General features: G+C 41.5%; 6 protein-coding genes across 6 annotated transcripts; 2 read left to right on the top strand and 4 right to left on the bottom strand.

Moving 5' to 3' along the window:
* Nucleotides 1-603: 603 nt before the first annotated feature.
* On the bottom strand, nt 604-1809 carry LOC128749819 (galactose-specific lectin nattectin-like). The gene is made up of 7 exons (XM_053849739.1): nt 1771-1809; nt 1643-1699; nt 1542-1563; nt 1340-1431; nt 1028-1162; nt 821-932; nt 604-754 (listed from the first exon to the last, which is right to left on the bottom strand). Exons 2-7 carry the CDS (start codon nt 1697-1699, stop codon nt 690-692), a joined length of 483 nt encoding a protein of 160 aa, XP_053705714.1. The 5' UTR covers nt 1771-1809; the 3' UTR covers nt 604-689.
* A 1615-nt stretch (nt 1810-3424) lies between these two features.
* On the bottom strand, nt 3425-4504 carry LOC128750027 (galactose-specific lectin nattectin-like). The gene is made up of 7 exons (XM_053850144.1): nt 4483-4504; nt 4358-4414; nt 4263-4284; nt 4081-4172; nt 3843-3977; nt 3620-3731; nt 3425-3553 (listed from the first exon to the last, which is right to left on the bottom strand). The coding sequence occupies exons 2-7, from the start codon at nt 4412-4414 to the stop codon at nt 3489-3491; spliced, it is 483 nt and encodes a 160-aa protein (XP_053706119.1). The 5' UTR covers nt 4483-4504; the 3' UTR covers nt 3425-3488.
* Nucleotides 4505-5571: 1067 nt separating this feature from the next.
* Nucleotides 5572-6948, bottom strand: LOC128750047 (galactose-specific lectin nattectin-like). Its single transcript, XM_053850184.1, has 7 exons — nt 6925-6948; nt 6802-6858; nt 6686-6707; nt 6474-6565; nt 6213-6347; nt 5751-5862; nt 5572-5669 (listed from the first exon to the last, which is right to left on the bottom strand). The coding sequence occupies exons 2-7, from the start codon at nt 6856-6858 to the stop codon at nt 5605-5607; spliced, it is 483 nt and encodes a 160-aa protein (XP_053706159.1). The 5' UTR covers nt 6925-6948; the 3' UTR covers nt 5572-5604.
* Nucleotides 6949-7879: 931 nt separating this feature from the next.
* On the top strand, nt 7880-9015 carry LOC128750000 (galactose-specific lectin nattectin-like). Its single transcript, XM_053850073.1, has 6 exons — nt 7880-8011; nt 8110-8125; nt 8187-8278; nt 8379-8513; nt 8579-8693; nt 8772-9015. The coding sequence occupies exons 1-6, from the start codon at nt 7949-7951 to the stop codon at nt 8831-8833; spliced, it is 483 nt and encodes a 160-aa protein (XP_053706048.1). The 5' UTR covers nt 7880-7948; the 3' UTR covers nt 8834-9015.
* A 1841-nt stretch (nt 9016-10856) lies between these two features.
* On the top strand, nt 10857-11973 carry LOC128749795 (galactose-specific lectin nattectin-like). Its single transcript, XM_053849711.1, has 6 exons — nt 10857-10919; nt 11024-11045; nt 11141-11232; nt 11498-11632; nt 11688-11799; nt 11873-11973. The coding sequence occupies exons 1-6, from the start codon at nt 10857-10859 to the stop codon at nt 11932-11934; spliced, it is 486 nt and encodes a 161-aa protein (XP_053705686.1). The 3' UTR covers nt 11935-11973.
* Nucleotides 11974-12820: 847 nt separating this feature from the next.
* On the bottom strand, nt 12821-14078 carry LOC128750059 (galactose-specific lectin nattectin-like). The gene is made up of 7 exons (XM_053850201.1): nt 13950-14078; nt 13818-13880; nt 13590-13608; nt 13414-13517; nt 13206-13340; nt 13019-13130; nt 12821-12945 (listed from the first exon to the last, which is right to left on the bottom strand). Exons 2-7 carry the CDS (start codon nt 13878-13880, stop codon nt 12884-12886), a joined length of 495 nt encoding a protein of 164 aa, XP_053706176.1. The 5' UTR covers nt 13950-14078; the 3' UTR covers nt 12821-12883.
* Between the last annotated feature and the right edge of the window lie 12250 nt (nt 14079-26328).

The raw sequence follows: 26328 nt of genomic DNA on the forward strand, positions 1-26328 counted from the left end.
CATGTTGACTGATCTTTAGATCTGCTTCTCTTTAATCTCCAGGAGGATTGACTGCATTGCATGTCATGTATCAATAATGTCGAAGTGCTACATGATGTCATAGAAATGTAGTTACATTGTACTGGAATAGAATGAAAAGATCATGAATTCCTTTATTCAAAATATCACACAAAAATGTGACAGTAGAATAAATAGAACTAAGAAGTTAAAAAAAATCACAACATCCACTGCCACTCTGCAGTATTTGTACCCAAATACGGATGAAAAGAATACTTTAAATTTATCAGTGAATCATCCTGGAATTGTTTCTATACTCTCCCAGCTCTTCCTTTGGGATCTTTGGTTTCCTCCCACAGACTTACAAACTCTACCTTGTGTCTACAAGTGGAACATAGTATCCCGGATTGAGGATTTTCTTTCTCTTTGCCTCATTACTTTTGATGTACAATGATGTAGTAACATGAGTTGACCAGCAGATGTTCAGGTTTAATGTCTATTGGTCTGTGTTCAGGCTAAGTAACTTGATCACATATTTATTGGAGTTCATTTTTGATCGTTCCCAACCCAAATAAACACACGAATGCATATTTAGACAGCCTTTATTCTTCCCACAAGGGTGACAAGATTGTAGCTGCTACAAGTGTAGCTGTTTCAATGCCATGAGGAGATTTGTCAGCATGTGAAGCAGATCATTCCGGGTCTCTGACGCACATGAAGGGCTTTTTGATGTTACACAGATGGTCGTTTGGCTTCCCTGTAAATGAAAGTGAGAAAAATAAGGGCTGGAGAAATCTCTATTTAGGATGAACACAGACTGTACCAAAGAAGTTCAGCTCCATGCAGTGCTCCTTTCCTTGTGCATTGTTGGGCTGTCCTCGTCCCCAGTTTTTGAAGTCGAAAATTGAGCCGTCACTCCACAGCCACACCGTGTTCTGAAAAAGAAAAAAAGTGGAATAAATTTGTCTTCTGCGACTGGTGCTACTGACTCAATTACGTAAGGATTTTAAAGCATTTCCATCGACTGTACCTTGGCACTATCTTGGCCTCCAACCCAAATCCGTGTGTCTTCACCAGTTGATCTTTTTATCACACTTAAGATGAAGTCGTATTCACCTTGGTTGTGGTAGGAGACCAGATTACCTCCTTTCCTGATGCAGGCTGCCTGGTGTTAAAGGTGAGTCAAACCAAGACATAGATGGTATGAGGCTGACTTTGAGACTCAAACTGTGAAGCTCATTCTGGGCCATAGGCCAAACAAATAGTCACTTGTTATTACCATTCCAGAAAAAATGTGTCCTTCATTTTAAAGCAAATGAGAAATTGTGGTTAAATATTGTACCTCAGCATCAGCCCACTCTGCAGCCGAGGCGTTGTACATGTAGCAACGTTCACCATACTTGGTCCACCCAGGAGGGCAGGAGGGACAGTCCCCTGTAAACAACAAAGCGCAGTGATATCTGGTCAGGTTGTCAGCAGACAGATGGTTTGTTTACAAAAGATATGGGTATCTGATTTTCAATTGAGATCGAGGGAACACCTACAGAAATCGCTCCAATACTGCGCCTACAAAGTGAAGAAAAAGTGACTTCATACAGCGTTACTCTGAAGCATCACCAAATACTGTGGAATGGCCGTGACTTACGCTTGCCCCGATCCACACTCCGAAGAGGAAAACGACAAAGGTAAGACCTTTCGCCATCTGCAAAAAAAGTGAAGACAAAGTTGTGAATTAGTCAGCGACTTATAAGAAGTGTTCATTTTGGTGGAAACCTTGTGGCTGGCAGCAGGTAAAGTTGCTACTGTACTGGTTCAGCCAGGCAGCTGGTGTTTATATACCTGATTTTAGGCTTGCACTTGATGGATCAAAGAGTTTGATAGCTTCTGTTATGTAATAAAAAAAAAATAAGCCTTTGATGACAAGGTTTGCCTTGCCAATTTTATGTGTTTGTCATCACTGACTTAACTGAGGAGAAAATACGTGTTTGATCACCAGCTGGTTTTAGACGTGAGTATACTGACATAGGAATACTGGCTGGTTTATTTCATCATGGAGATATAGGATATCAAAATATATATATATATATATATATATATATATATATATATATATATATATATATATATATATATATATATATATATAAATATCACATTATTGTCAACATGTCAATCGATTTGCATTGGACTGTGTGAAACAAGTGTCTGATCTCCTTCTAGTTGTGGCGCCCGGAGACTATTTACACACTTCCACTTGACTCCACCTGAATTGAAGACCACTGCTTTAAATAGTCGCCTCCTGTATAAAAGGCACCTGTCGCAGAGTCAGTCATTGTCAGGTGTTACGGAGACAGTGGGGCTCCACACTAGATCTCACCTATTGCAGCTTCAATGAACAGTGAGAAATCAACCTAGAACTACAGGAGAGGAACAGGGCAATGATCTGCAGGCCGCTCGGACCACAGTCACAAAGGAAACGGTTCACAATGTGACTATGACCCAAAGCCAAGGCAAGGAAGGAGTGGCTCAACCTATGGATAGAGGTGAAGCTCAGGCAGCCATGAGACCTTAATAATGTGGAGTGAAGAAGAGTGGATCAACATTCCTTGGGCACAAACCTGGTCATCATCTGCAAGAAATGTCTGACCTCACCAAGTAATTTTGGCAAATACTTATTTCCCACACTGAAATACAAATCGGTTTCTGGATTTTCTTAAAACTGTTAAAGTGAACTTTCCCTGACAATGACTGGCTTGTTTCTTTGCCAGACTACTAACTTGCAATATCAGCAAGAGATCAAATAATAATTCCCTCCGCTGTATTTTTGTGCGGCACATTCAACAAGTCTCAGATGTCAGACCTCCTTCGACTTGCCTTTGTTAATGCCAACCTGAATTATTATGAGTACTTGTTCGCAAGAATAACAGAAGAAAAATGAGAAAATGTTGTTGAATGAATGAATAGATAGAGAATGCTCCACACAGTTATCAGAGTTCTTGCATTTTCAAACTGCCATTCAAACCAGTTGGGGAACTTGTGTTTGGATAATACTTTTTTTTTTCTCACATTAAAATTTCTTTATGATAATTTAACAGCAATCTTCTTTTCCTTTCAGCTTCTCCCTTCAGGTTTCACCACAGCGGATCGTCTTCCTCCATCTCACCCGGTCCTCTGCTTCCTCTTCTCTCAAACCTACAAACCTCATGTCCTCCTTCACCACCTCCACGTACATATATAACGTACATATATATCTAATAAAAGTTATTTTAAGACGACTGCATTACTGTTACTAACCAGCAGAGGGTAGTGTAATTTATTTTCTATTTGAATGTTGAATCAAGTGTTCATTTATGATTTTTTTTTTATTTTAAAAAGTGATGACAAAACGGCAAAGGCTGAAAAAAAAAAAAAAAAAAAGGTCTGACATGTGTTTCACTGCTTTATTTTTCAAACTGCATTCATTTCAACATGTCATCAGCATGCGGTGCAGATCATTCCGGGTCTCTGGCGCACATGAAGGGCTTTTTGATGTGACACAGATGGTCGTTTGGCTTCCCTGTAAATGAAAGTGAAAAAAATAAGGGCTGGAGAAATCTCTATTTAGGATGAACACAGACTGTACCAACGAAGTTCAGCTCCATGCAGTGCTCCTTTCCTTGTGCATTGTTGGGCTGTCCTCGTCCCCAGTTTTGGAAGTCGAAAATTGAGCCGTCACTCCACAGCCACACCTTGTTCTAAAAAAATGAGTGCAGAATTTGTTTGGCTCCCTCGGTTTGTGCCAACTAGCCGTGGATGACAATTTTGAGACACTGCGTATGTGTGATGAAACCTCACATCTACTGTACCTTTGTGGCGTCTTGGCCTCCAACCCAAATCCGTGTGTTTCCCCCACTCGATCGTCTTATCAGGCCTAAGATGAAGTCGTATTCACGTTGGTTGTGGTAGGAGGCCAGATTTCCTCCTGCCTTGAGGCAAGTTTCCTGAGTCAAAGAAACAATGATGAAGCCAAACATACTTCATGCAACCTACCAAGGGCCCCAAGTTTGATACAGTGAGAGTGAATGACAAATGATGATGAAATACCTCGGCATCAGCCCAATCTTTAGGGGATCCTTCATATATGTAGCAGCGTTCGCCAAATTTTGTCCATCCAGAAGGACAAGCTGGACATTCTTCTGTTTGAAACAAAGAGCACAAATCAATCATATCATAGCGAAAAAAACAGCCGTCTGATTCTCAGAAAGTGGAATGGAAGGAACACCTACTGACATCGCTGCAACACTGCGCCTGCAAAGTGAAGGACAAGTGACTTCAGACAGTGTTACTTACACTGGAGATCCACCGAATAAATGATTCTCACATTTGCCCCGATCCACAGTCCGAAGATCAAAGTCAGGAAGGTAAGTCCTTTTGCCATCTGAAAAAAAGTTTAGACACAAAGTTATGTGTTAGATTGCTAAAAAGTAAGTAAAGGTTCGAGCACACCTTGTTGCACGGAGTGGGGAAGTTCAGGCTCTGGCAGGGTGCTCATGGAAAGTCAGTGTTTATAAATTGTATTTTAGGCCTGTTGCATATTCAAGAACTTTTTTTTTTTTTTGCTGAGTTCCTTGATGAAAGGACAGGCGTGGTGCCTGATAACATATGTGTTGTGTCTTGAGAATATGAATTTTTTTTTTGGATTGATTTTACCCTGGGACATCATTTCCAGTGTTTGTTTTTTGTAAAAATTATATTTGAAAAAAAAAAAAAATATATATATATATATATATATTTTTTTTTTTTTTCAAATCAAATTTATACAAAAAACAAATACTGTATATGATGTTCCAGTCTTTTGTGTCTTTTTCATATATATATATATATATATATATATATATATATATATATATATATATGCTTCTTGTCAGGATGGCCGCCCTTGTTAACTGCTCCAGGCAACTGGCGTGCAGCCCAAGGCCATTCTGAATTTGCCGTGCCTCTAATAGAGTGCTAAAGACTTGCTGATATTTATCATCTCTTTTCATCCCACTCTGTCATTGCATTTGCATTTGGATTGCAACATTTTACTGTATTTGTTTAGCAACTGCAAACAGTTAATGCTCTTTATACCTTGTTTTTCTATCACATTTATTTCAAAGTTTTGCCGGTTCTATGATCCCAAATGTGGGTGGTTCTACCATGCTGTTGTTCATTCTCTTAGCTGAAACTTTTGTGTGTTATGATTTGGTTTTTATACCTGGCTTGGAAAGCACTTCATATTGTATCAAATCTGGCAGGTAAATTTGTCCCATGTTCTTCTGATGATGCGCGTACCTGTTTCTATAGGTGCATTTAAATGATCTGTTTCATGTATGACTACAACACAAGCTACTGGTCCTGTGACAAAGAGATTCAGGAAAAAAAAATCCCCATTGTTCCCCTTCATTGGACAGAAAAGAGACCCTCGCCCACTTATTAACCTCAGTGCAAAAGGATTCACTCTTGAGGCAGTTACGTGGAGATAAACATGTTATTTTTCCATAGCTTGGCAACTGTAGAAAGGATTGAGGACAGAGACTGTTCAGTGAGCATTATGTTTTAATGCAAGCTCTAGACACGTGCAATGGCTCATTCTTTGTCTTTCATGCACATGAAGGGCTTCTTGACGCTGCACACGTGGTCATTTGGTTTTCCTGTTGGTCGAGAGAAGTACAATTACCAGCGTAGAAGCCTTGTAAATGAACAGACAACACTCTAAAGGAACGTATCCCCACCTCGCAAGTTCAACTCCATACAATGCTCTCTTCCCCTTGCGTTGTCCGGCTGGCGTGGACCCCAGTTGATGAATGTCATCTTGGAACCATTGCTCCACAGCCACACTCCATTCTGACAGATAAATACCAGTGTGACAACTTGTTCTCGGCAGTGTTATTGCAATTTCATCATCAACTTTTGTTACCCAGGAGGTTATGTTTTATTGTCTGTGTTCAAAGTAACTTGAAAAGTTGTTGGGAGATAGTGTTAGGGGCGGACATGGTGGAGGTCCGCGCTCTCTGGGTGCTTTTCTAGTTACAGTTTTCTTTTATATCACAAGCAAATGTAGGTTATTTGTTCATTTATTGCGAAAGACAAGAAAGGTGTGGTAAATTAAGCCGTCCTTGCCATTTTTATTTTGAGATTCAAGACTGTTTTTTCGTATTGTCTTGTAAAATAGAAGGCGTGCGTCTGATACCGACCTTGGTGGCGTCTTGTCCTCCCGCCCAAATCCGTGTGTTTGCACCACTGGACCTTCTAATCAGCCGCGAGATGAAGTCGAATTCCTTTTGGTTGCTGAAGGAGACCAGATTCCCACCGTGTTTGAGGCAGGTGACCTGAGAGTGAAGAGGTTAAAACCAGCGTTGTCTAAAGCAGGGAGCGCTGCTTCAGTTTATGATCTGCACTTGCACTATGGACCTGCACGCTCTATCGTGAACAGAAGAAGTGAGAGAAACAGTTACCTCAGCGTCAGCCCACTCTTTGGGGGTGCCATCGTAGACATAACAGCGGTCACCAAATGCAGTCCATCCAGGTGGGCAGGATGGGCAATAGTCTGTGGGAAGCCAGTATTGAAGTTCACTTCATTTTAATTTAAATATATGTCTCTGAATGTGTCTAAATATATGCAAAGTTATGACTTGTTCTCTTTGAAAGGAGTTCTAGGAACACCTACCGGAGTCCCCACAACACTGCGCCTACAAAATGAAGAAAACATTATTGATCGAACAGAGCAAAAGCTTTTTCACATCTGTGTTCGTCGAGTGACGTTGAGATATTGTTGACTCTTACATTGGCCCCGAGCCACAGTCCAAAGAGGAGAACCAAGAAGGAAAGATCTTTCGCCATCTGTGAGGAGGTTTGCAAGAAAGTCTGGGTGAAAGTTGCGCATCTGAAGGAAAAGTGAAGCGTTACCTTGTAGAGAGTCAGTGAAGCTGCTTCAACACTGAGTTTAAGATGCGTGATAATGGGGGTATTTATAGTATATATCTTCTTCCAGGCTTGGTAGATCAAAGGATTTCACATCATGTTATGAAACCAGACTTTGAACAAGCTTCAGAAGTTTGCCTTTTCAACTGACTCCATCTGATTTGCATCGGCATGACACATGTGGCTGACACTTTTTAATTAAACAACTTGACATGACACGGTGAGGCTCTTGTTCAAGTTGAGTTTTTTTTTTTGAAGTGGTCATTGACAGTGTTGAGAGTGATGCAAGATCAAGGTCAGGATTGAAGGTCATTTTCCTGAGTCAGAGTTGGATGGAGAGATTTCCATTGTTTGTCCCACAGTAGGATCATGAGTTCTCTTGTTACAATCGACATTAGAATAGGAAAAACACAGGTGCTCATTGAAAATCCCCGATTTCCAGTTGGGTGAAACAGTTCCTGGAGTGATTCCATGCATAAACAGTCAAATAGCACTTGTCATTTCAAGAAAACATTGGTGAAAAAAATGTTGTCCAGATGCGAGTTGCACCATGATCTTGCGTGTAATCCCAGAAGAGCCAAAATTCTAAAAATAAATACCTGAAATAAAAGTGGAAATGTTCATAGCCACTATTATTTCTACTATTTTGCGTATAAGTGCGTGAAGTCCAGAGAAGAACAAGGAGTTTCTCTCATCAAACCTATTTTGTGCAATAAAACTGTGTGTCCCGTGACACAAACACTGGCTATTTCCCATGAAAGACTGAGTACTGGTATCATGAGATGACAATTCTTAATAACTCATATGTCTAGCATCCATTTTAACCTCTTTGAAAATGATTTGTTGACTCATTAAAATGTCCGTCCCATGTTTGCTTTGCCTCCCGGCGTTAGGTACTTCAATCACCAACAGTTGGCATTGACGCGTCACACTGGTGGACTTCTTTTCTTATCTCTTAGTTAAAGCATGTTCCATTTCTGACAGCCTGTTGAATCTGGCCTCCTCACAGATGGCAGGTCTCTCCCTCATCGCGGTCCTTTGCCTGACCAGCGGACTCTGGCTCGGAGCTGAAGTGAGTTAAGAATGATCCTGTCATGTTTATTCAAATGAAAGACAAACCACACAAATTGAAATGTTGAGTCATTGATGGGTTTTATTGTGTGTTTCCAGAGTTGCAGCATCGGAGGTAAGTGTTTCATTTGTCATCCCGTTGACACGGTTATTTTATTTTTGACTCCATTCTTCAGTGGAGTGTTCAAGGTGTGAGGTTGGCTGGTCTAAGTTTGGCTGCTACTGTTACAAATACTACGCTGATCCCAAAACTTGGGTGGATGGAGAGGTATGGTTTTTTTTCCTTCCTGTGTTGGGACATTCATTTCTCATGAATGTGTTGAATACACAGGTATTTAAAGGTTGCATCATATTTGCTCTGCCCTCAGCTGGCCTGCAGGGATCTGGACGCCAACTTGGCTTCAATACACAGCTCCAAAGAGCACCAGTTCTTGAGATCCCTGGTCAAAAAATCTGCCGGGTCTTACGTCCGCACTTGGGCCGGAGGCAACGATATTTCAAAAGCAAGTGACTCGTCCTTCTTGTTTAAAATCACCTGTGTCATGTTCTGACCGTGTATTTGTTTCAGGAGGGAGCGTGGATGTGGAGTGACGGGTCCGACTTTGAATTTACCCTGTGGCCCCGAGGAGAGCCAAACAACCATGGCAAAGGAGAAGACTGCATGGAAATCAACTTCCAGAATAGTAAAACAGATTTGGCTTGAATAAGTCAATCTAACGTGGCATCTAAAACAATCCAATTTTTATTTTCTTTCCTTGCAGCCAATCCAAATGATACGCCGTGCCACACCCGAAAGCCATACATCTGCTCCAAGAGTATCTGAGGGTCACCGGATGTCACCAAAACAGGAAGACCAAACAAAAAACAAAACAAAACAAGAAGATCCACCATCTGTCAGAAATGGAAATAATTTAAACCACCTATAAAGAAAAGATGCAACAAAATATTTCTCATGGTTCTTTCTCTTTGTGTTCACTGGGCCCATAAAACAATGAAGAAGTGAAAACATTTTTTTCAAAAATTAAAAATATTATCAGACATTATGGTGATTCTGTGTGTGAATCATTTACTCCTCATATTGAGGCATCAGAAGTTGGATACAGCCAGTTGGTTTGGGGCTCTTTCGCTACTATATAGGACCTACATGACCCCGATATGAGGGACCTCATGAAGCATGAATGTTAGTGGCCCCTGATGGTGAAGTGCCACATGTGATGTTGTCTGGGTGTGGAGGTTTTTGACCCTGAAAAAGCAGTCAGGAATCAATGTCAACAAATGGTGTCAGTAGTGGGGTGCTATGTAACTGGTGGATGTATATGTTGAACCCCAGTGTGAAGGACCAAGTAAATTCTGTGTCCCTGGGCAAGACACTTTCTCCGCCTTGTCGCGGTCGAGGGCGTTGCCGTCCTCCGTTTCAGGTCAATTCCTCCTTTGAGTTTCAAATGTTATGCTGACGGCAAAATCAGATAAAAGGCGGGTACCTGAACCAAGAACAAATTTTTAAATGACGTGTAAGGAATGAAATGTAAAAGGGAATGAATCCGTCACAGTGTACCTTCAGGCGACAAGAGTCATCTGAGAATTTCTTTTGTGTTAGTTGATGTTTTCTTGCTCACGCAGCTGTTGCCATAATCGTAGTTCTGAAAGTGGAAGGTGTAGTTTTTTTGCTCATTTATTCTTGTCATTTTAAGTGATGATAGGAGGGACAGCACATGTGCGCAGGTGTTTAGGAGACTAAGTCAGAGAGTCTAGATGGAGATGGTTTGGACATGTACAGAGGAGAGAGAGCCAGTACATTGGTAGGAAGATGTTGAGGTTGGAACTGGCAGGCAGAAGGTGGAGAGGAAGGGCAAAGAGGACATGGATGGAGGTGGTGAAGGAGGACATGAGGTTTGAGAGAAGAGGAAGCAGAGGGCAGGCTGAGATGGAGGAAGATGATCCACTGTGGCCACCACTGAAGGGAGAAGCCAAAAGGAAAAGAAGATTCTTGTCATTTTAAGGTGCACCTTACATTGCATTTGGCTCTCAATTCCTCAGTCTCCCTGGATGACATTTGCTGATAATCTAGTGAGAGAAAGCAAGAGCTTCTCTAGTCTGTCGCGTTTCACACTTTTGATTTAGTGACCCGCAGAACCTTCCACCTTGTTTGCTCAGCACACAAGTCATTCTGAAATCTTGCTTGAAGATGTGCAGCACTCAAACAAATCTGCACATCAGTCAGATACATTTACATATTGCCTCATGTGACTGAGAGCAAACAGTGACCGCTGAGGATTGATCAGTCAAATGACTGAATACATATGAGATGAGAAGTACACGTGTGAAATATGTGTAAAATAATTTCATTTGCCAATGAATAAGGGGAAAAATGTTGAATTAATTTGAAAAAAGCATCAGAATATATAGGAAAAGAACTTTTCATCAATAAGATATATTGAAATGAACAGAAAAGAATTGAAATGTTTATGCATTTATATGGAGATAAATGTTAAAGCATACACATATAAATCGTAATAATCGTTGAATGACAAAAGAGAAAGCATATTTTACATTATTTTGGAAGTATATAAGGAAATAATGTGAAATCATCACTATCAAACATGTTAAATTATATAGGCTGAGAGCTATTGACTCTGGAGCCCAGCGTTTGCTTTGCCTCTCAGCGTTGAGTACTTCAATCGATTGGAACATGTGGTGTTGCTTTGGTGTATGTGCTGTAGTTTATAAAGACAGATCCCTGAGCATGTTCCATTCAGATATCTGTTCCGCAAAGAAAAGGTTCTCTTCCTCGCTCCTGTTTCACTTCCAGTAAGTTATATTTCTGATGTCCTTTCTTTAATCCACAGATGGCAGGACTCTCCTTCATCGCGGTTCTTTGCTTGACCAGTGGACTCTGGCTCGGAGCTGAAGTGAGTGCGGGATGATTGTTGTATTTATTACAATATTAAATAAACATAGGTGTTCAATTTAAGCAACAGACGAATGGGAAACATGTTTTATTGTGTGTTTCCAGGCCAGACGTTGCAGAGTCGGAGGTCAGTGTGTCATTCAGCTCTCCATACATTCGAGTTATTCTCCTCTGTGTGGCATCATTGTTCACTGTTTTACTGCTCTTTCATCCATTCTATAGAAAAGTGTCCTGAGTGCCCGAATGGTTGGTCTCAATATGGCTGTCACTGCTATAAATTCTTTAGCAGTGGCAAAACCTGGGCTGACGGACAGGTATGGAGCGCGGACTTTGGTTGGATCCACCAATCATATGTGTGGAATACTGAGAAGTGAATGGGCTGTGGTGGCAATTGCTATCATTTTCTGGTGTTTCCAGATTGCTCTTCTTCATGCTTGCTGTGTTCTGTGATGCTACTTCCATCTCCTGTCCGATTGAGCTCATTGCAGTTTGCAGACATTTGAGCTGATGTGTCTTTTGTCTGAACAGAGTTTAGTTCACCTTCACTGATGTATAAATATGCTCTTGCTCTCTCCTCAGCTGGCCTGCAGGGCTCTGGACGCCAACTTGGCTTCCATCCACAGCGCTGCGGAGCACAATTTCATGAGAGCCCTCATAAAAAAAAGTGCCGGTTCCAACGTTCGCACTTTTGTCGGAGGCCACGATATGGCGAAGGCAAGTGACGCATCAACTTGAAGAAGACCCGTGTCACGTTCTGGCCTTGTTTCAGGAGGGATCATGGATGTGGAGTGACGGTTCCAAGTTTGACTTCGACCTGTGGCTGGCAGGAGAGCCGAATAATCACGGCGCTGGAGAAGACTGCATGGAGCTCAACTTCCGGGGTACAACAGCTCATACATACATGCATGTGCGGAATGGCTCACATGTTGGGATAAATCATTCCTTCTTTTGCAGACAAACCAAATGACATTGCATGCAGCAGCCCAAAGCCTTACATCTGCGCCAAGCCTATGTGAAGGCTCTGACCAGGATAACAAATCTGAGTATGGAAGTGGTTTAATGACAAATAAACTGTAAATGCATGAAAATGCTTCTTGTGTCTTTCTATTGTTTAGTTTGCGCCATGTTTCGGAAATGGCTGCATTCGCTGTATGTTGTGTTCAAACACTGTTCTTTATTCCTTTATCTCCCACACAAATGTATCGTAATACTTCCACTTTAATAGATGCGCTTGAAGGAGCTACAGATACAACAATCCTTTTGTCGTGAGGCTTTTCACCTGACTGAGAACAGATTAAGAAACAAGGCACAGTATACAGTACTAACTCTTTGTTTCATTCTCTGTGAGCTCACCGGCAGGTTTTGCTCAACAGTTCCAAGTTAAATTATTGTATTTCATATTACGACTAGATTCCAAGTCACATGTATAGTTTGGGTACAGACGCAATTCTTGACCTTCCAGAGGCTGCATCGGGAATTTTGTGAAAATAAATTGAATGACTGCATGTATCTACGGCATATGCAGTGTTTTATTAACATTTTCATGTAGTTGGCGGTGTTTTGTTTTTCAACCACCTTCAGATTAAGATGGTTTCCCCAAATTATTCTGGGGCATTTTTATCACTTTAAAGTTGACATTCTAACTGGCATTGTGCAGTGACAGAAAGTTAACATGGCTGAATGGATGCAATGACCGAGATCAGTGGACACACTCTTATTGGTGTTGTGGTCCTTATTGGGCCCTCATCCAGGTAATATTTTGGGTCGCTCAGGGCCGCCTCTCTTTATTATCCACATTTTTTCTCCGATCAAACTTCCTCTCCCTGAAGTTCATAGAGTAGAGGTGAAGCATGGTCTGTAAAATGATGCGCTACGATGGACTTGCAAGACATTTTATTGTTACACTAGTGATTGTTGCGTCGCGAGAGGTGGCGGGGCCCTCTCATGGCAGAAGGAGGTGGCGGCTCACAGATCCTTGGCACACATGTATGGCTTCTTGTGGTAGCACTGGTGGTCGTTGGGCATTCCTGGAATTTGCAAGGTACGACAATTCAACTTGTTAATGCCAAAAAAAATGTGCCAACGGAGATTTGCACTTACCCCTCCAGTTCAACTCCATGCAATGTTCAGTTCTGGCACCATTGTCGGGCTGACGACGTCCCCAAAAACGGAAATTGAATTTGGAACCATCGGTCCACATCCAGGATCCCTCCTGTGGAAGGAGTTCAAAATCTCATGAGACACATTCAAATTCACCGCTCGGCCCGGCTAGTTTTGGACTCTAGACCTTTGCAGAGTCAAATCCTCCCGCCCAAATTCGCTTGTTAACTCCGGTCACTCTTCTGATCACGCCCTCGATGAAGGTCAGCTCAGGTTTGCTGTGGATGGAGACCAGATTTCCACCGAGACCGACACAGTTGTACTGCATGAGATGATAAAGAGCCGCTGTGACACTTGACACATGTGTAACATTTGGATCAGTGAGTCTTAAATACCTCAGCAGTTCCAAAGTCTTCAGGTTTGGCAACGTAATAGAAGCAGCGCCCTTTGTACCGGGTCCAGCCATCAGGACAGAACTTGCAGCATTCCTCTAGTTTGTCTAAGAAAGAATCCCATCATGACTTCACCAGTCGGACACTATTCTAATATAAAGAGGATGGCATGTACAAACCTTCTTGGCAACACTGAGCCTGTGAGACCAAACAGAGAAGTGGATCATAAATATACACTTCTTCATGATGTTATGTATCATGAGTGGTCAAAACATGCGCACGGCTTATGGCAACAGTGAGGTGGTTCCAGTGTAGCTGCGGGATATAGTCAGACTCTGTCTCCTACCTCTGAATACAAGTGTTTTGTGTAGAGAATCTATGAACTAAGGTTTCGCTGATATACCCACATTTGCTCCGATCCATAGTCCGCCACTCAAACAGAGGATGGCGACGAGAGAAAGACCGTTCATCTGCACATCAACAGATATCGCATTCAAGTCAGGAATTGTAACTGTTCAACCTGAGTGGGTTTTTTTTACCTTTGCTGTGACGATCAGGTGAATCTGCTGGCTTGAAGGAAGCTTCAGTATGTGGACAGAGCTCTCGACTTTTGCCTTTTATACCTTCGTGTGTTTCTTGTTTTACTTCAGGTAACTGTCTTGTCAAAGGGCACAGTTTTGTTTGAGTACCTAAAATGTCTTCAAGGCTGTTCAGCTTCAAAGCCACTGTTTGGCAGCTACGTTTGCACTGACTGCGACATGTCTGTATTTCGTCCAGGTATTTGAATGTTTGACATAGTATTTGGTTTGACATTATATAATTCATCCATCAGACTTGATGTTGTGCAAATTTGTATGTTCACAAAATTATCTCTACAAAGTAGATAAGAGGAACACTGTCAGCTGCATGCATGAAGTGTTACATTTATTTATGTATTTTTTCGTTATTTGCTTTAGCAGCATGTGAATGGAAGTCAGGATGATGGGAGATGAAGTGATTTTTCGAATTTCTCTGTGACTATTGATCCATTACGACGGGATAATTCTAGAATTATTAATTCCAGAACTGTGAATCCAGCCTGTTTTGTGTGTCTGTGATGTTTCGACTATGTCTTCTTTCGCTCCTCCGAGCAAAATGAAACCTCTTATGAGTGCAATACATATTTCCACCGCTTGGCGGCAGCAAACGCTCTGCACGACGCTTTCAAATTCGCAGAAGAAGTAGGACGCCACAATCTGGAATCTCATTAAAAGTGAAATAATATCGGTAAAATGTGCGTCGAGGCTTCGTCATAAAGATATTATCATGACTTCATCAAGTTTTGGTGAGTGTGAGCGACAGTTTTGCATTTCATGTTTTGTTCTTACCTCTTAAATGGGATGTAATTGGACGACATTTTGTTTTCTCTCGTGTTCTGTTCTCTCTCAATGAACTGCATTTAATTTAAACATAAATATCACAGAGAGTCGAAATGATTTTTATATTTAATTTACTAAGTAGGTTTAAGTAGGACGTAGTTTAGTTTAAGGGAAAAAAATGGAAAACACCGGGTACCGACAGAATTTTATTGCATTGAGTGAAGCACTTCTGTGTTGTAGTCGTCATGGCAGAAGGAAGTCCCCTATCTGTTGTACAACAGCAAGACAAGTTGCAAAATAGTGCTTTGAAACATTGCAGGTGCTGGCCTATCTTTACGTTTACAGTTATGTGTGGCCCTTGACATCCCAGACCTGGCATGCAATAACTCTAGCTGGGTCCGAAATCCAGAAGAAGAGCAGAATTTTTGGCAGGATCCTCAATAAGTCATCTCTCATCTGTCATGTCGAGAGGTCTTCCAAATATAGCAATGTTCAACTGGAGAACTTCTGATATTGTGTCAGCTATGGCCAAAAAATATGGGTCAAGTCACGAGGATCCTTTAAGTTAAAGCTTAGTCAGCCTAGCTTCACTATATATATATATATATATATATATATATATATATATATATATATATATATATATGTATATGAACCCTGTGTAAAACCTTGAACTGAATCAGGCTAAGCCTGGCACAGCCGGAAGATGGGTTGACTGTAGAAACTTTCAAAGATTTTAGACCGTTTCTTTTAATAACAGAGAGCCTGGTGTTGACTGTTGCCGGTAAAAATGAATGATTCTTGCAAATGGGAGTCATCTGTACAGGGCTTGACCAATGCAAGTGGCGTTTAATTCATGCCCAATTTTTTTAGGGCGTTAACTACAGAGTTAAATGTGAAATGTGATAGACAAGATTTCCATGGGAATATAGAAAGATTAAGGAAGGTATACATTGGAACAGGTGTTTTGGAAGTATATTCATAATAATTGCCTGTACAATACCAGCTGGGGATAGTGGCAAGCACTTCCACCACTGCAGATCAGACTGATCCATAGTATTCAAAGTAGTAGTATAGTGTATAGTAGTGTAGTACAAGTATAGCTTTTTTTTTTTTTTTTAGGAGCGATCTTCAAAGCACTGTTAGACAGTAAAGTTTACCCTGAGTTTGACATGTCTGTCATCTGTTTGGCCTGCATGTCATGTGACTAGATATTTAGTATATCATACTTCATCTTGTGCAAATAGTGTTTAAGTCAGTGCTTTTATGTGCTCCCATGTTCCAATAGAAAGAAATTTTCCTCTACAAAGGAGAGCAGAAGAACACCTCAGGGTTTGTTGAGATTTCGAAGGAGTTCTCAACTTCAACCACGTATTTCAGGTATTACCAGCAGTCTCTTCCTCCATCTTTTGACGTTGTCAGTTATTAATCTGTTCTGTTTACTGTTTTTTTTGTGAAATATTCCTTAAATAGGTTCCATTTTTATCAGTATGACTGATTTACTTCATCATTTGAACATGCGATCAATTATGAACCAGAGTCCTTGTTGTTTTTATTTGTATAAAAGCACTGGAGTGATTTCATAGTTTTGCTTTGAAAATGAATTATTGACAATGCCGAAGATGGAGCTGGATGGAGCATAAATACGGCTTCTTCTTGTCACACCCGTGGTCATTGAGGGCTTCTAGAAATGAACAGTGGGAAACAAATATGAGCCTTCCGTTTTAATCTGCCCACAAAAAATAGCCTTAAAACTATGGACGTACTGTTCCAGTTCAGCTCCATACAGTGTTCAGTTCCATTTTGGTTGTCTGGCAGCTGCGGAGCCCAGTGAGGGAGGTTGAACTCGGAGCCATCAGTCCACCTCCAGACTCCCTTCAGGATAAATGAAATGCAGATCATTCACATGCGACTCATTTATCTGCTGTGACACAGGACCCACCTCGATTGAATAGTAACCTCCGGTCCAGATTCTGGTGTCTTCTCCAGTTAGCCTCCTGATGTGCCTTCTTAAAGTATCCATCTCTGTTCGACTGTGAATCGAGACCAGATTCCCACCCTTGTTGATGCAGGAAGCCTAAATTTGGTTTAGAAAAATATGGAACAGGTTAAGTGCTGGGATGGGAAGTAAAGCGTGGGATATTTAAGACAGAAGGAATGTACCTCTGCAGCCATAAAGTCTGCTGGTGTGGAAACATACTGGTAGCAGTGGGTCCCAGATTTGATCCAGCCTTCCTGACAGCAGTCTTAAAAGTTATGAAAATATTTGAATCATTTTCGTGTTTTTACATGCTTTCATGATTCTCTGGCGTCCAAAGAGAGATACAAACCATCTACCTGGGAGAAACAAGAAGATAACCAAATTTGCCATGAAGGTGAACACAGATGATTGAAGATGTATTTACATTAGCTCCAAACCAAAGTCCACCACTCAAACAGATAATGATGAAGACGATGATGGCATTGAGAGTGAAGCTGTGCATCTGTGGAAGGACAGAAACGACAGAAATGGGTGACACAGACAGAGTGGTTGGGTTACCTGTGCACGGGAGCGTCAGCAGTTCTGAGAGTAAGTGTTGTTTCTGGATGCAGAAGAACAGATATCCTCCCCTGTACTGCCCTCACTACGCCTCAGATGGTACGCCTGAAGACCTTGTCACTTCTCACTGTGCTTTCGTTTAGTCTTCAAAGCGACATTTAAAATATAGCCTCATACTCTGGCACGTTGTCATTCAGGTTCAAAGACTTGGCCTGTATTTCGCTGTTGATATTCCATTACCTTGTTTCAGCCTGGCTTCAATAACTAAAAGATAGGAAAACCGTGGGAGAACGGCACTGAACGGATTGAGCTGATGGTTTAAAGTGACTTTGTCTCGAAGGAAAAGCAGTTGAAAATCCCCATCATCGATATAGAAAAATTAAAGTCTGGGCTGAGACGAATAATTTTAATCATTCATTGGATGGCATTTCAATTACACTCTACCAAATGTGTCCACCATGTTTGTTATTCTCACTCCAGTCCTCTTTCAGCACATCTGTGAATGTTCTTCTTTTGCCTGGTGTCTCCAACTTTCCGCGTCCAACTGTCTCCTCTCGTCCTTAGTGTACTTAGTGTACAAGCTTCTCCACATGAGATCTAAGGTTCTGCCATGCGTTGATGCCTTCATTGGTTACTGTGTAATGCATTTTATTCTCCTGTCTTCCAACACATGTCTACTTCCTGGTTGCTAAGGTCGAGTTCAACGTCAGTTTCAAGCACTGCTTCGATGATCCAGTTCTGAGCAGCCGTCCGTGTCGAAGGTATGTGATGAGTTCCTCCATTAGAGGACAGAGGGCTGCAATGAACATGATCAGGCAGAGTATCTCCCCATTCATTGTTCACATTCATCTCATCTGTCTGCAGCGCAAGAGGACTGACCCAAGAGGACTGACCTGAATTGCATCGTAACCTCCGGTCCAGACTCTCCTGTGAGTTCCACTTTCTCTTCTGATGAGTTCCAGTATCTCATCCAGCTGTTGTTGACTGTGAATCGAGACCAGATTCCCACCTTTTTCAATGCAGGAAGCCTAAATTCGGGTTGGAAAAATATGGTGAAACTAGGTGAAGTTGTTTTGTTCTGAAGGGAATGGAAACAGTGAGTCTTCATGGAACAAGTAACATAGTACCTCTCCAGTCACAAAGTCTACTTGGGTGGTATCATAGCTGCAGCAGCAGCCACTGAGAGTGAGATTTGTTTACATTAGCTCCGACCCAGAGTCCACCACTCAAACAGAGGATGGCGACCAACAGTTATCCTGCCTTTTATACTGTCCTGTGGTGGATCTTCACACAACCTTGTGACTTGTCCGTCCTCATTTTAATCTCCCTGCCTTTATTTTCCTGTTCAAATTTCAAGCACCATTTTACCCTTCTTGAGCCGACCTTCAAAGATCAACGATCTACCACCAACTGATTTATTGCAACATTCTATTGGAGGAGCCCAATTTGCTTTTCCACATTTTGAGAGTATCTATTTGGCTAGCAAGATACCTCACCTTAAGGGGGTGGGGGGAAGGTCCTGCCATTATGACGGCACTCGATCAGGTCATGATAGGTTTATTGACTTATAATAGTAAATTGTCAATAAGAAAACAAAGTTCCTTAAGTTATGCACGTGTTTATTCATAGTTGTATTGCATCCAAATAAATTTATTTTCTTATTTTGTTACTCCATTGGTAATTGTTAAGAAAAATCAGCAATGAGGCAAGTGTTTGAGAGGAATATCTGTCATCTATTGTTTATTGTGATTTCAATGTCTTACTTTGACACACTCTGACCCATTGGAGCGAAAACCACACACAAAAAGCAACAAGTATAAAAACAATACAAGGTTATATATTGTCATTTGTGTGATAAAATCTGACTTTTGAGAAAAATGCAACATCAGTACATGACCTCAGTACCGTTTCTTCCTGCACCAAAGAAAATCTAAGTTATAAAAGTCTAAAAGTGTATCATAAGTATTGTTAAAAAACTGGTACATAGTTTTTTTAGAGTCCGCGCTTTTGACACATTTGCAAAGCTACTTTATTTCGCTCTCTTTAACCGGTGATTTCTGCGCATTGGTGGACTCTGCTGGGTTAATACTGTTATCTGTAGCAGGCACTAATTCAAAGTAGTGTCTGTATGTTCAGCTAGAAACGTGCATCTCTCGCCTCACGCCTCTGTTATTTACTGCCGTGTAGCCGGCACCTTGACACGTGAGCTGCCTACGTGTTGAAAGTGTGACTGGCATGTCCGGCACACAACGTCATGCCCAAAGACGCAGTTGGAGAAAGTGAATGGTAATATTTCGCTTGCCGACAATGGCATCAATAGTAACGCCACAGTGACTTAGACAAGTAACTTTAATATGATTACTTTGTTTGAAATAATAACGTGTTAGATAACTGAAAAAAACTGAAAAAGGTTTTGATATAAGTGTAACGCGTTACTTAGTAACCTTGTTTCTGAGTCAGAAACAAGGTGCAGGAAAGCAGTGTTTCAAAGTTTTGCTTGACATCCTGTGGCACATTTTTATCAGCGTTGGGGTTGTCATTCAGGAGCTCTGTCTGTCCTGCCTGTCCCCTTAACATATACCATGTATTGATGTTTTTCAGCAGCCAGGAGGGAACCTACTCTCAGTCATACAGTTTCACAGACATAAACTGTTCCATTGCAGGAGAGAACATCAATGCTTCAGTCAATGAAGGTATGAGTTTATGTCATACAGTACATGTGGATTTACTAATGCCAACTAAAGACTGATGCCCTCTTGAGGCGTGTGCTCACTGTGGCAGTGTTGATCTCTGAGACTTCTTTCACAATTTTTATTTAGATTTTCCTGATACTCAAACCATGGAAATGCAGTTCATACAGGGTTAAAACTGGCCCATGTTTTTCAACCTATTGTCTTTCATGTCTTTAAAGATCTATTGGAGAGAAAGAAACAAATGCAAAAGAGGCAGATTCTCAGAGTTTTATTGGCAAGTGACAAGCAAATCTATTTGTCATGGAAGACATAGTCTTTTTAGGAGACACACATGGTCACGGTCGATGCAGGAAGCCTAAATAAGAGGCAGACAACTGGTTCTTGGACTGACATTGGCGTCTCTAGAGAAGGGAATTAAAAGATGAATATTTATGAAAAACAAAGTACCTCTGCAGTCGTCACAAAGTCTGCTGGTGTGGAAACATAGAGGAAGTGGGTGACACAGATCATGTGATTTCACTACCTTTGCTGGGTCAAAGAGAGAGAGCTGTTTCAGGGTACAGACCAACTGTTATCCTGCCTTTGATACTGTCCTGTGGAGGATCGTCAGAGGAGCTTGTGACTTGTCCATCCTCTGACACATTTCAATCCGGGTTTGAAGATTCTGCCTTTATTTTGCTGTTCAAATTTCATGCACCATCTTACCATTCAAAGGTCAATGATGTGGTACCATCAATTGCTATTTACTTTTAAGAAGAGGATGAATGTACGTTAGCTTCAGCCCTGAATCCACTTCTCCAACAGACCTCTCTGCTGTGTATGCAATTGTTCTGTCTTGTTTTGTCTTTTTCAGACATGTTTAGTCATGTATTTCACGGATGGAGAAAAAAAGACCAATGCGCTGGATGCTCAGAATTTTATTTGCGTGAGACAGACAACTCTGTGTTTGTCATTGTCGTCACGGCCGACGACCGTAGAGCGGCATGTAACATATATATGTTCGCTTCCGGTCACAAGGAAAATCATTGAGGGCCCCTGTCAATGAGAAATGTGAACAGATGTGATGCTTCCATTTAAATCTCAACAACCAAAAGGCTTGGTAAAGAATGCTTACGTCTGAAGTTCAGCTCCATACAATGCTCATTGTTTTTCCAGTTGTCTGGCTGACCTGGAGCCCAGGGAGGGCTGCCGAACTTGGAACCATCAGTCCACATCCAGACTCCCTCCTGGAAAAATTAGAAGATATTGCACATTCGACTCATTTATCTGCAGCACAAGTGCACTGACCTTAACTCCATCGTGACCTCCGGTCCAGATTCTTGTGTCTTTTCCAGTTAGTCTTCTGAGGTTCTCTCGTATCTTAGTCAGCTCAGCTTTAGTCCGAACCGTGACCAGATTCCCTCCCTTGCTGATGCAGTCAGCCTAAATAAGGGGCAGAAAACTGGACCTTAGACAGGCTCAGTCATTGGCCTCTGGAGAGAGGGGAATTAAAACATGTACATTTATGAAAAACAAAGTACCTCTGCAGTCACAAAGTCTGCGGCTGTGGAAACATACTGGTAGCAGCGATTACCGAATTTGGTCCAACCATCAGCACAGCAACCTTTAAGGGTTTAACAATATTGAATGACTTGTGTGTCTCAATACTTCTCAGTGAGAGAACAAATCACTTCATTTGTGCCCATGTTTTGGCATCATACATCCAACTTAAGCATGAGAGTAGATGCAAACCTTCATCACCCTGTGAGGAGAAGCAAAAACACTGAATTGAAAACAGAAATGTTACATTTAAGACAAACACCTGCTCGGGCTCCGACCCAGAGTCCACCACTGAAACAGAGGATGGCGATGAGAGTGAGGCCGTGCATCTGTGAAAGGACAGAGTCTCATATTTGGGACAGAAGTGGGTGACACCGATCATGTGGTTTAGTTACCTTTGCTGGAGAGTCAGGAGTTCAGAGAGAGAGCTGTTTCAGGGTGCTTTTATACTGTCCTGTGGAGGATCATCTGAGGACCTGGTGACTTGTTGCCTCCATGTTCTTTGCATTTCAAAGCGGGATTTAAAATATAGCCTTATACTCTGGCACATTATGATCCCGGGATCAAACGTTTGGCTTGTCTTTCAACACTTTCATTACCATTTCCATATTCCTCATCATCCTGGGAGTGTCATCACGGAAGTTTGTTTAAAGACAGGTGAAAGTGAAATAATACAAACAATGTCAGTGGGAAGAAATATATATATATATATATATTTTTTTTTTTTTTTTTTTCCTGCTCCCGCCTGTGTCTGCAAGTGTTCTGTTTTTTTATACTTACAAAAGCTGTTGTGAACAAAATCCACCTATTTATTTACATGAAAAAAAATCACCTGCCTATGAGGAGAAGCAGAGGCATTAAATCAAAACCAGAAATCAGATCATGTGGTTTAGTTACCTTTGCTGGAGAGCGTCAGGAGTTCAGAGAGAGAGCTGTGTCAGGGTGCTTTGATATTCTCCCCTGAGGATTGTCAGAAGACCTTGTGACTTGTCGCCTCTCTTTTCTTGGCATTTCAAAGCGTCATTTAAAATATAGCCTGTCAAACAATGGCTCATTATCATTCGGGTTACCTGTCTGGCCGAACCAGTTGAAGTGTTTCATTTCTTTCTTATACGTTGTTATACGATGGAAGAATTGACATCAGAAAAAGGTCAACAGTATGCGTTGTGTGAAGACCTTCAATACAAATCAGGAGGCAAAACATCTAAGCGATGTATTGAAAATGCTTCAACTTGAAAAACGGACTGCTTTGAAGTCACTTTTGTAATCTTTTTATCACAAATATTAAAATGAGTGTCCTGGAACATTTGTAAAAAACAGAGCAATGTACATTTAGATCTTAGATTATGGCAGTTGCCACAGTGTATATTTGCATTTGTAGGTAAGTTCAACCTGAGCATGGTAGACAGAATCAAGCTCTTTTACCAGGACGGGAAGAGAAACTGGTTGCACATTATTACAAAGGAAAAGTGTGACAGTGATGTAGATGTGAAGATGGAGTCCGAATGATCATGAACTTGACTGTAGTCTGTGTTTACACCCCACAGATGCAGCAGGGTGATTTCATGCATTACTCCGCATTTGCTTCGATCCCCAGTCCATTGCTCAAACTGAGGATGGTGATGAAAGAAAGACCAGTCATCTGCTCACATGCATGTGACATTCAGGTAAAGAATTGTAACCTGCAACAGCCTGAGATTGTTCCTTCCCTGTGATAATCAGGTGGATCTTGACCTTGAAAATGTGATCAAATGTCCTCATATCAGGCTTGAGTTGTTGTGTATCTGTGACATATTGTGGAGACAACAATAAGAGCAGCATGTTCATGCAGTTTTTATTTGTTAAATCAGCTCTTGTTCCTGACGCTTCATGTCAGGTGTGGAATGAAGGATCTTCACAGAGGCTTGGAGCACATGTAGGGCTTCTTGTGGTAGCACTGGTGGTCATTGCACTGACCGTCACCACCTCAACGTGCAGCCTGAAAACACATTGTTAAACGTTATTTTTCATTTTTTGATCAATCAGAAAAGTATGTTTTCAAAGAGTCTTTCACTTACTTTAACCTTGATCCAAAATCCGCCGGCCACACAGAGGAAGGCAATGATGCTGAGTCCTGATGGCATCTGCATTGATATCACACAGTGTGGTTATTCAGTGGCAAGTGGCATTGAAAATCTAGCCTCATGCTCTGGCACATGATGAATCGTGTTTGCTACGCTTGGCCTGTAATTCACTGTTGATATGCCAAACACCAAACCTTCAACTGACAGATGGAAATTTGAATATATTTATGACAACAGTCTGTGTTTTTCAACCTTTTTTAAGGCTCGATGCACATAGTTCATTCAAAAAATCCAGAGGCAACAGCCAAAGGAACATGGGCCATAGTGCAACTGTGCATAGTCGATCCTGTAGAAAATCCCTTTTTGTTAATGTCCTCACGTTGGTAGATTGTCAACGTGTTGTAATTGTTCATGATTTAACATCCTCATTCTCTGGGCGAATCTGATGAAATCAGTGGATCATTTTCCTCGGCACACACAACAGTAGAAAACAACTTTTAAGTTATGCCAGAAACTGCTGCTTAAGGTAGTTTAAATTACTACTTCAAAAATAGTTCAATTGAGCCCATCTGCCCAAACCAGTTTCTTTTCTTGAGTTGAAGTGTTTCATTTCTTTTTTATTATTACAAGTCATGATCGGAAGGAAGAATTGACATCAGAAAAATGTCAACTAAATGATTTAAAAATGTTGTTGTTCAGGCTGCTTTGAAGGCACTTTCGTAATCTCTATATCACAAAGGAACAAAAAATAAAGTGAGGGTCCTGAAACATTTCTAAAAAACAGAACAATGTACATTTAGATCTTGGATTATGGCAGTTGTCACAATGTATATGTGCATTTTAGGTAAGTTCAACACGAGATGTTGGTTAAGTTGAAGTAAGTTAGACCTACTTTTCCCTTTCAAAGACAGGGAGAAGTTATTGTCAGTGCAAGTCGCATGAGAAGCATTGCCAAAAAAAGCCAAAACTACTCCATGGCTCGCAGCGATTGACACTCACAGTCAAGATCTCCTTTTCCTCTCACCTCTGTTTTAATACGGTTCATTTATGGGCGGGTAGATTGTGATTCAACAAGACCAAATCCGAATTAAGTTGATTCCGAAAACAACATCTAGACCTAGAAAATGTGATCTTGAGACCAGTCCTTAGTGCTCCGACACCAGTATATGAAGTTTGTTGATCAGATGTGTACTGCATTAGAATCCTCCCGCAATCCCAGTTTATTTTTCACATCCAGTCAGACTCCCACACTCCTGCCAGATATCAGCTGTGAATTTAATGGATTTTTTTCAACAACAAAAAAGGCGAAAGCGGGATGCTCAGAATTTTATTTGTATGAGACAGACGAGTATGTGTTTATCATTGTTGTCATAGCGGAAGTAAGATCCCATTCTGTCGCCGCTCACCGGTCCATGGGGCAGATATTCAGCCTCCTCTCATCACAGATGTTTTCATTAGGGCCTCTGTGCATGTGAAGTGGGGGGTGGGGGGTGGGGTGGGGGGGTCATCCTGCTTGTGTTTTGATCTCAAAACAAGGCTTGAAAATGAATACTCACAGTTCCAGTTCAGCTCCATACAATGCTCAGCTCCTCCTTGGGCGTTGTCAGGCTGAGTTGGAGCCAGCCCAGTGAGAGGTCGAACTTTGAACCATTTTTGGGCAGAGTGTCATGGTGCTCCAGGTCATTGTGTTTTTCAGACATGTTTAGTCATGTATTTCACGGATGGAGGAAAAAAAGACCAAAGTGCTGGATGCTCAGAATTTTATTTGCATGAGACAGACAAGTCTGTGTTTGTCACTGTCGTCACGGCCGACGACCGTAGAGCGGCATGGAACATATATATGTTCGCTTCCGGTCACAAGGAAAATCATTGAGGGCCCCTGTCAATGAGAAATGTGAACAGATGTGATGCTTCCATTTAAATCTCAACAACCAAAAGTCTTGGTAAAGAATGCTTACGTCCAAAGTTCAGCTCCATACAATGCTCATTGTTTTTCCAGTTGTCTGGCTGACGTGGAGCCCAGGGAGGGCTGCCGAACTTGGAACCATCAGTCCACATCCAGACTCCCTCCTGGAAAAATTAGAAGAAGATATTGCACATTCGACTCATTTATCTGCAGCACAAGTGCACTGACCTTAACTCCATCGTGACCTCCGGTCCAGATTTTTGTGTCTTTTCCAGTTAGTCTTCGGATGTATTCTCGTATCTTAATCAGCTCAGCTTTAGTCCGAACCGTGACCAGATTCCCTCCCTTGCTGATGCAGTCAGCCTAAATGAGGGGCAGAAAACTGGACCTTAGACAGGCTCAGTCATTGGCCTCTGGAGAGAGGGGAATTAAAACATGTACATTTATGAAAAACACAGTACCTCTGCAGTCACAAAGTCTGCCGATGTGGGAACATACTGGTAGCAGCGATCACCGAATTTGGTCCAACCAGCACAGCAGTCTTTAAGGGTAACAATATTGAATGACTTGTGTGTCTCAATACTTTTCAGTGAGAGAACAAATCATTTCATTTGTGCCCATGTTTTGGCATCATACATCCAACTTAAGCATGAGAGTAGATGCAAACCTTCATCACCCTGTGAGGAGAAGCAAATACACTGGATTGAAAACAGAAATGTTACACACCTGCTCGGGCTCCGACCCAGAGTCCACCACTGAAACAGAGGATGGCGATGAGAGTGAAGCCGTGCATCTGTGAAAGGACAGAGTCTCATATTTG

The sequence above is a fragment of the Synchiropus splendidus genome, chromosome 18, assembly GCF_027744825.2.
Source record: "Synchiropus splendidus isolate RoL2022-P1 chromosome 18, RoL_Sspl_1.0, whole genome shotgun sequence".
NCBI lineage: Eukaryota > Metazoa > Chordata > Actinopteri > Syngnathiformes > Callionymidae > Synchiropus > Synchiropus splendidus.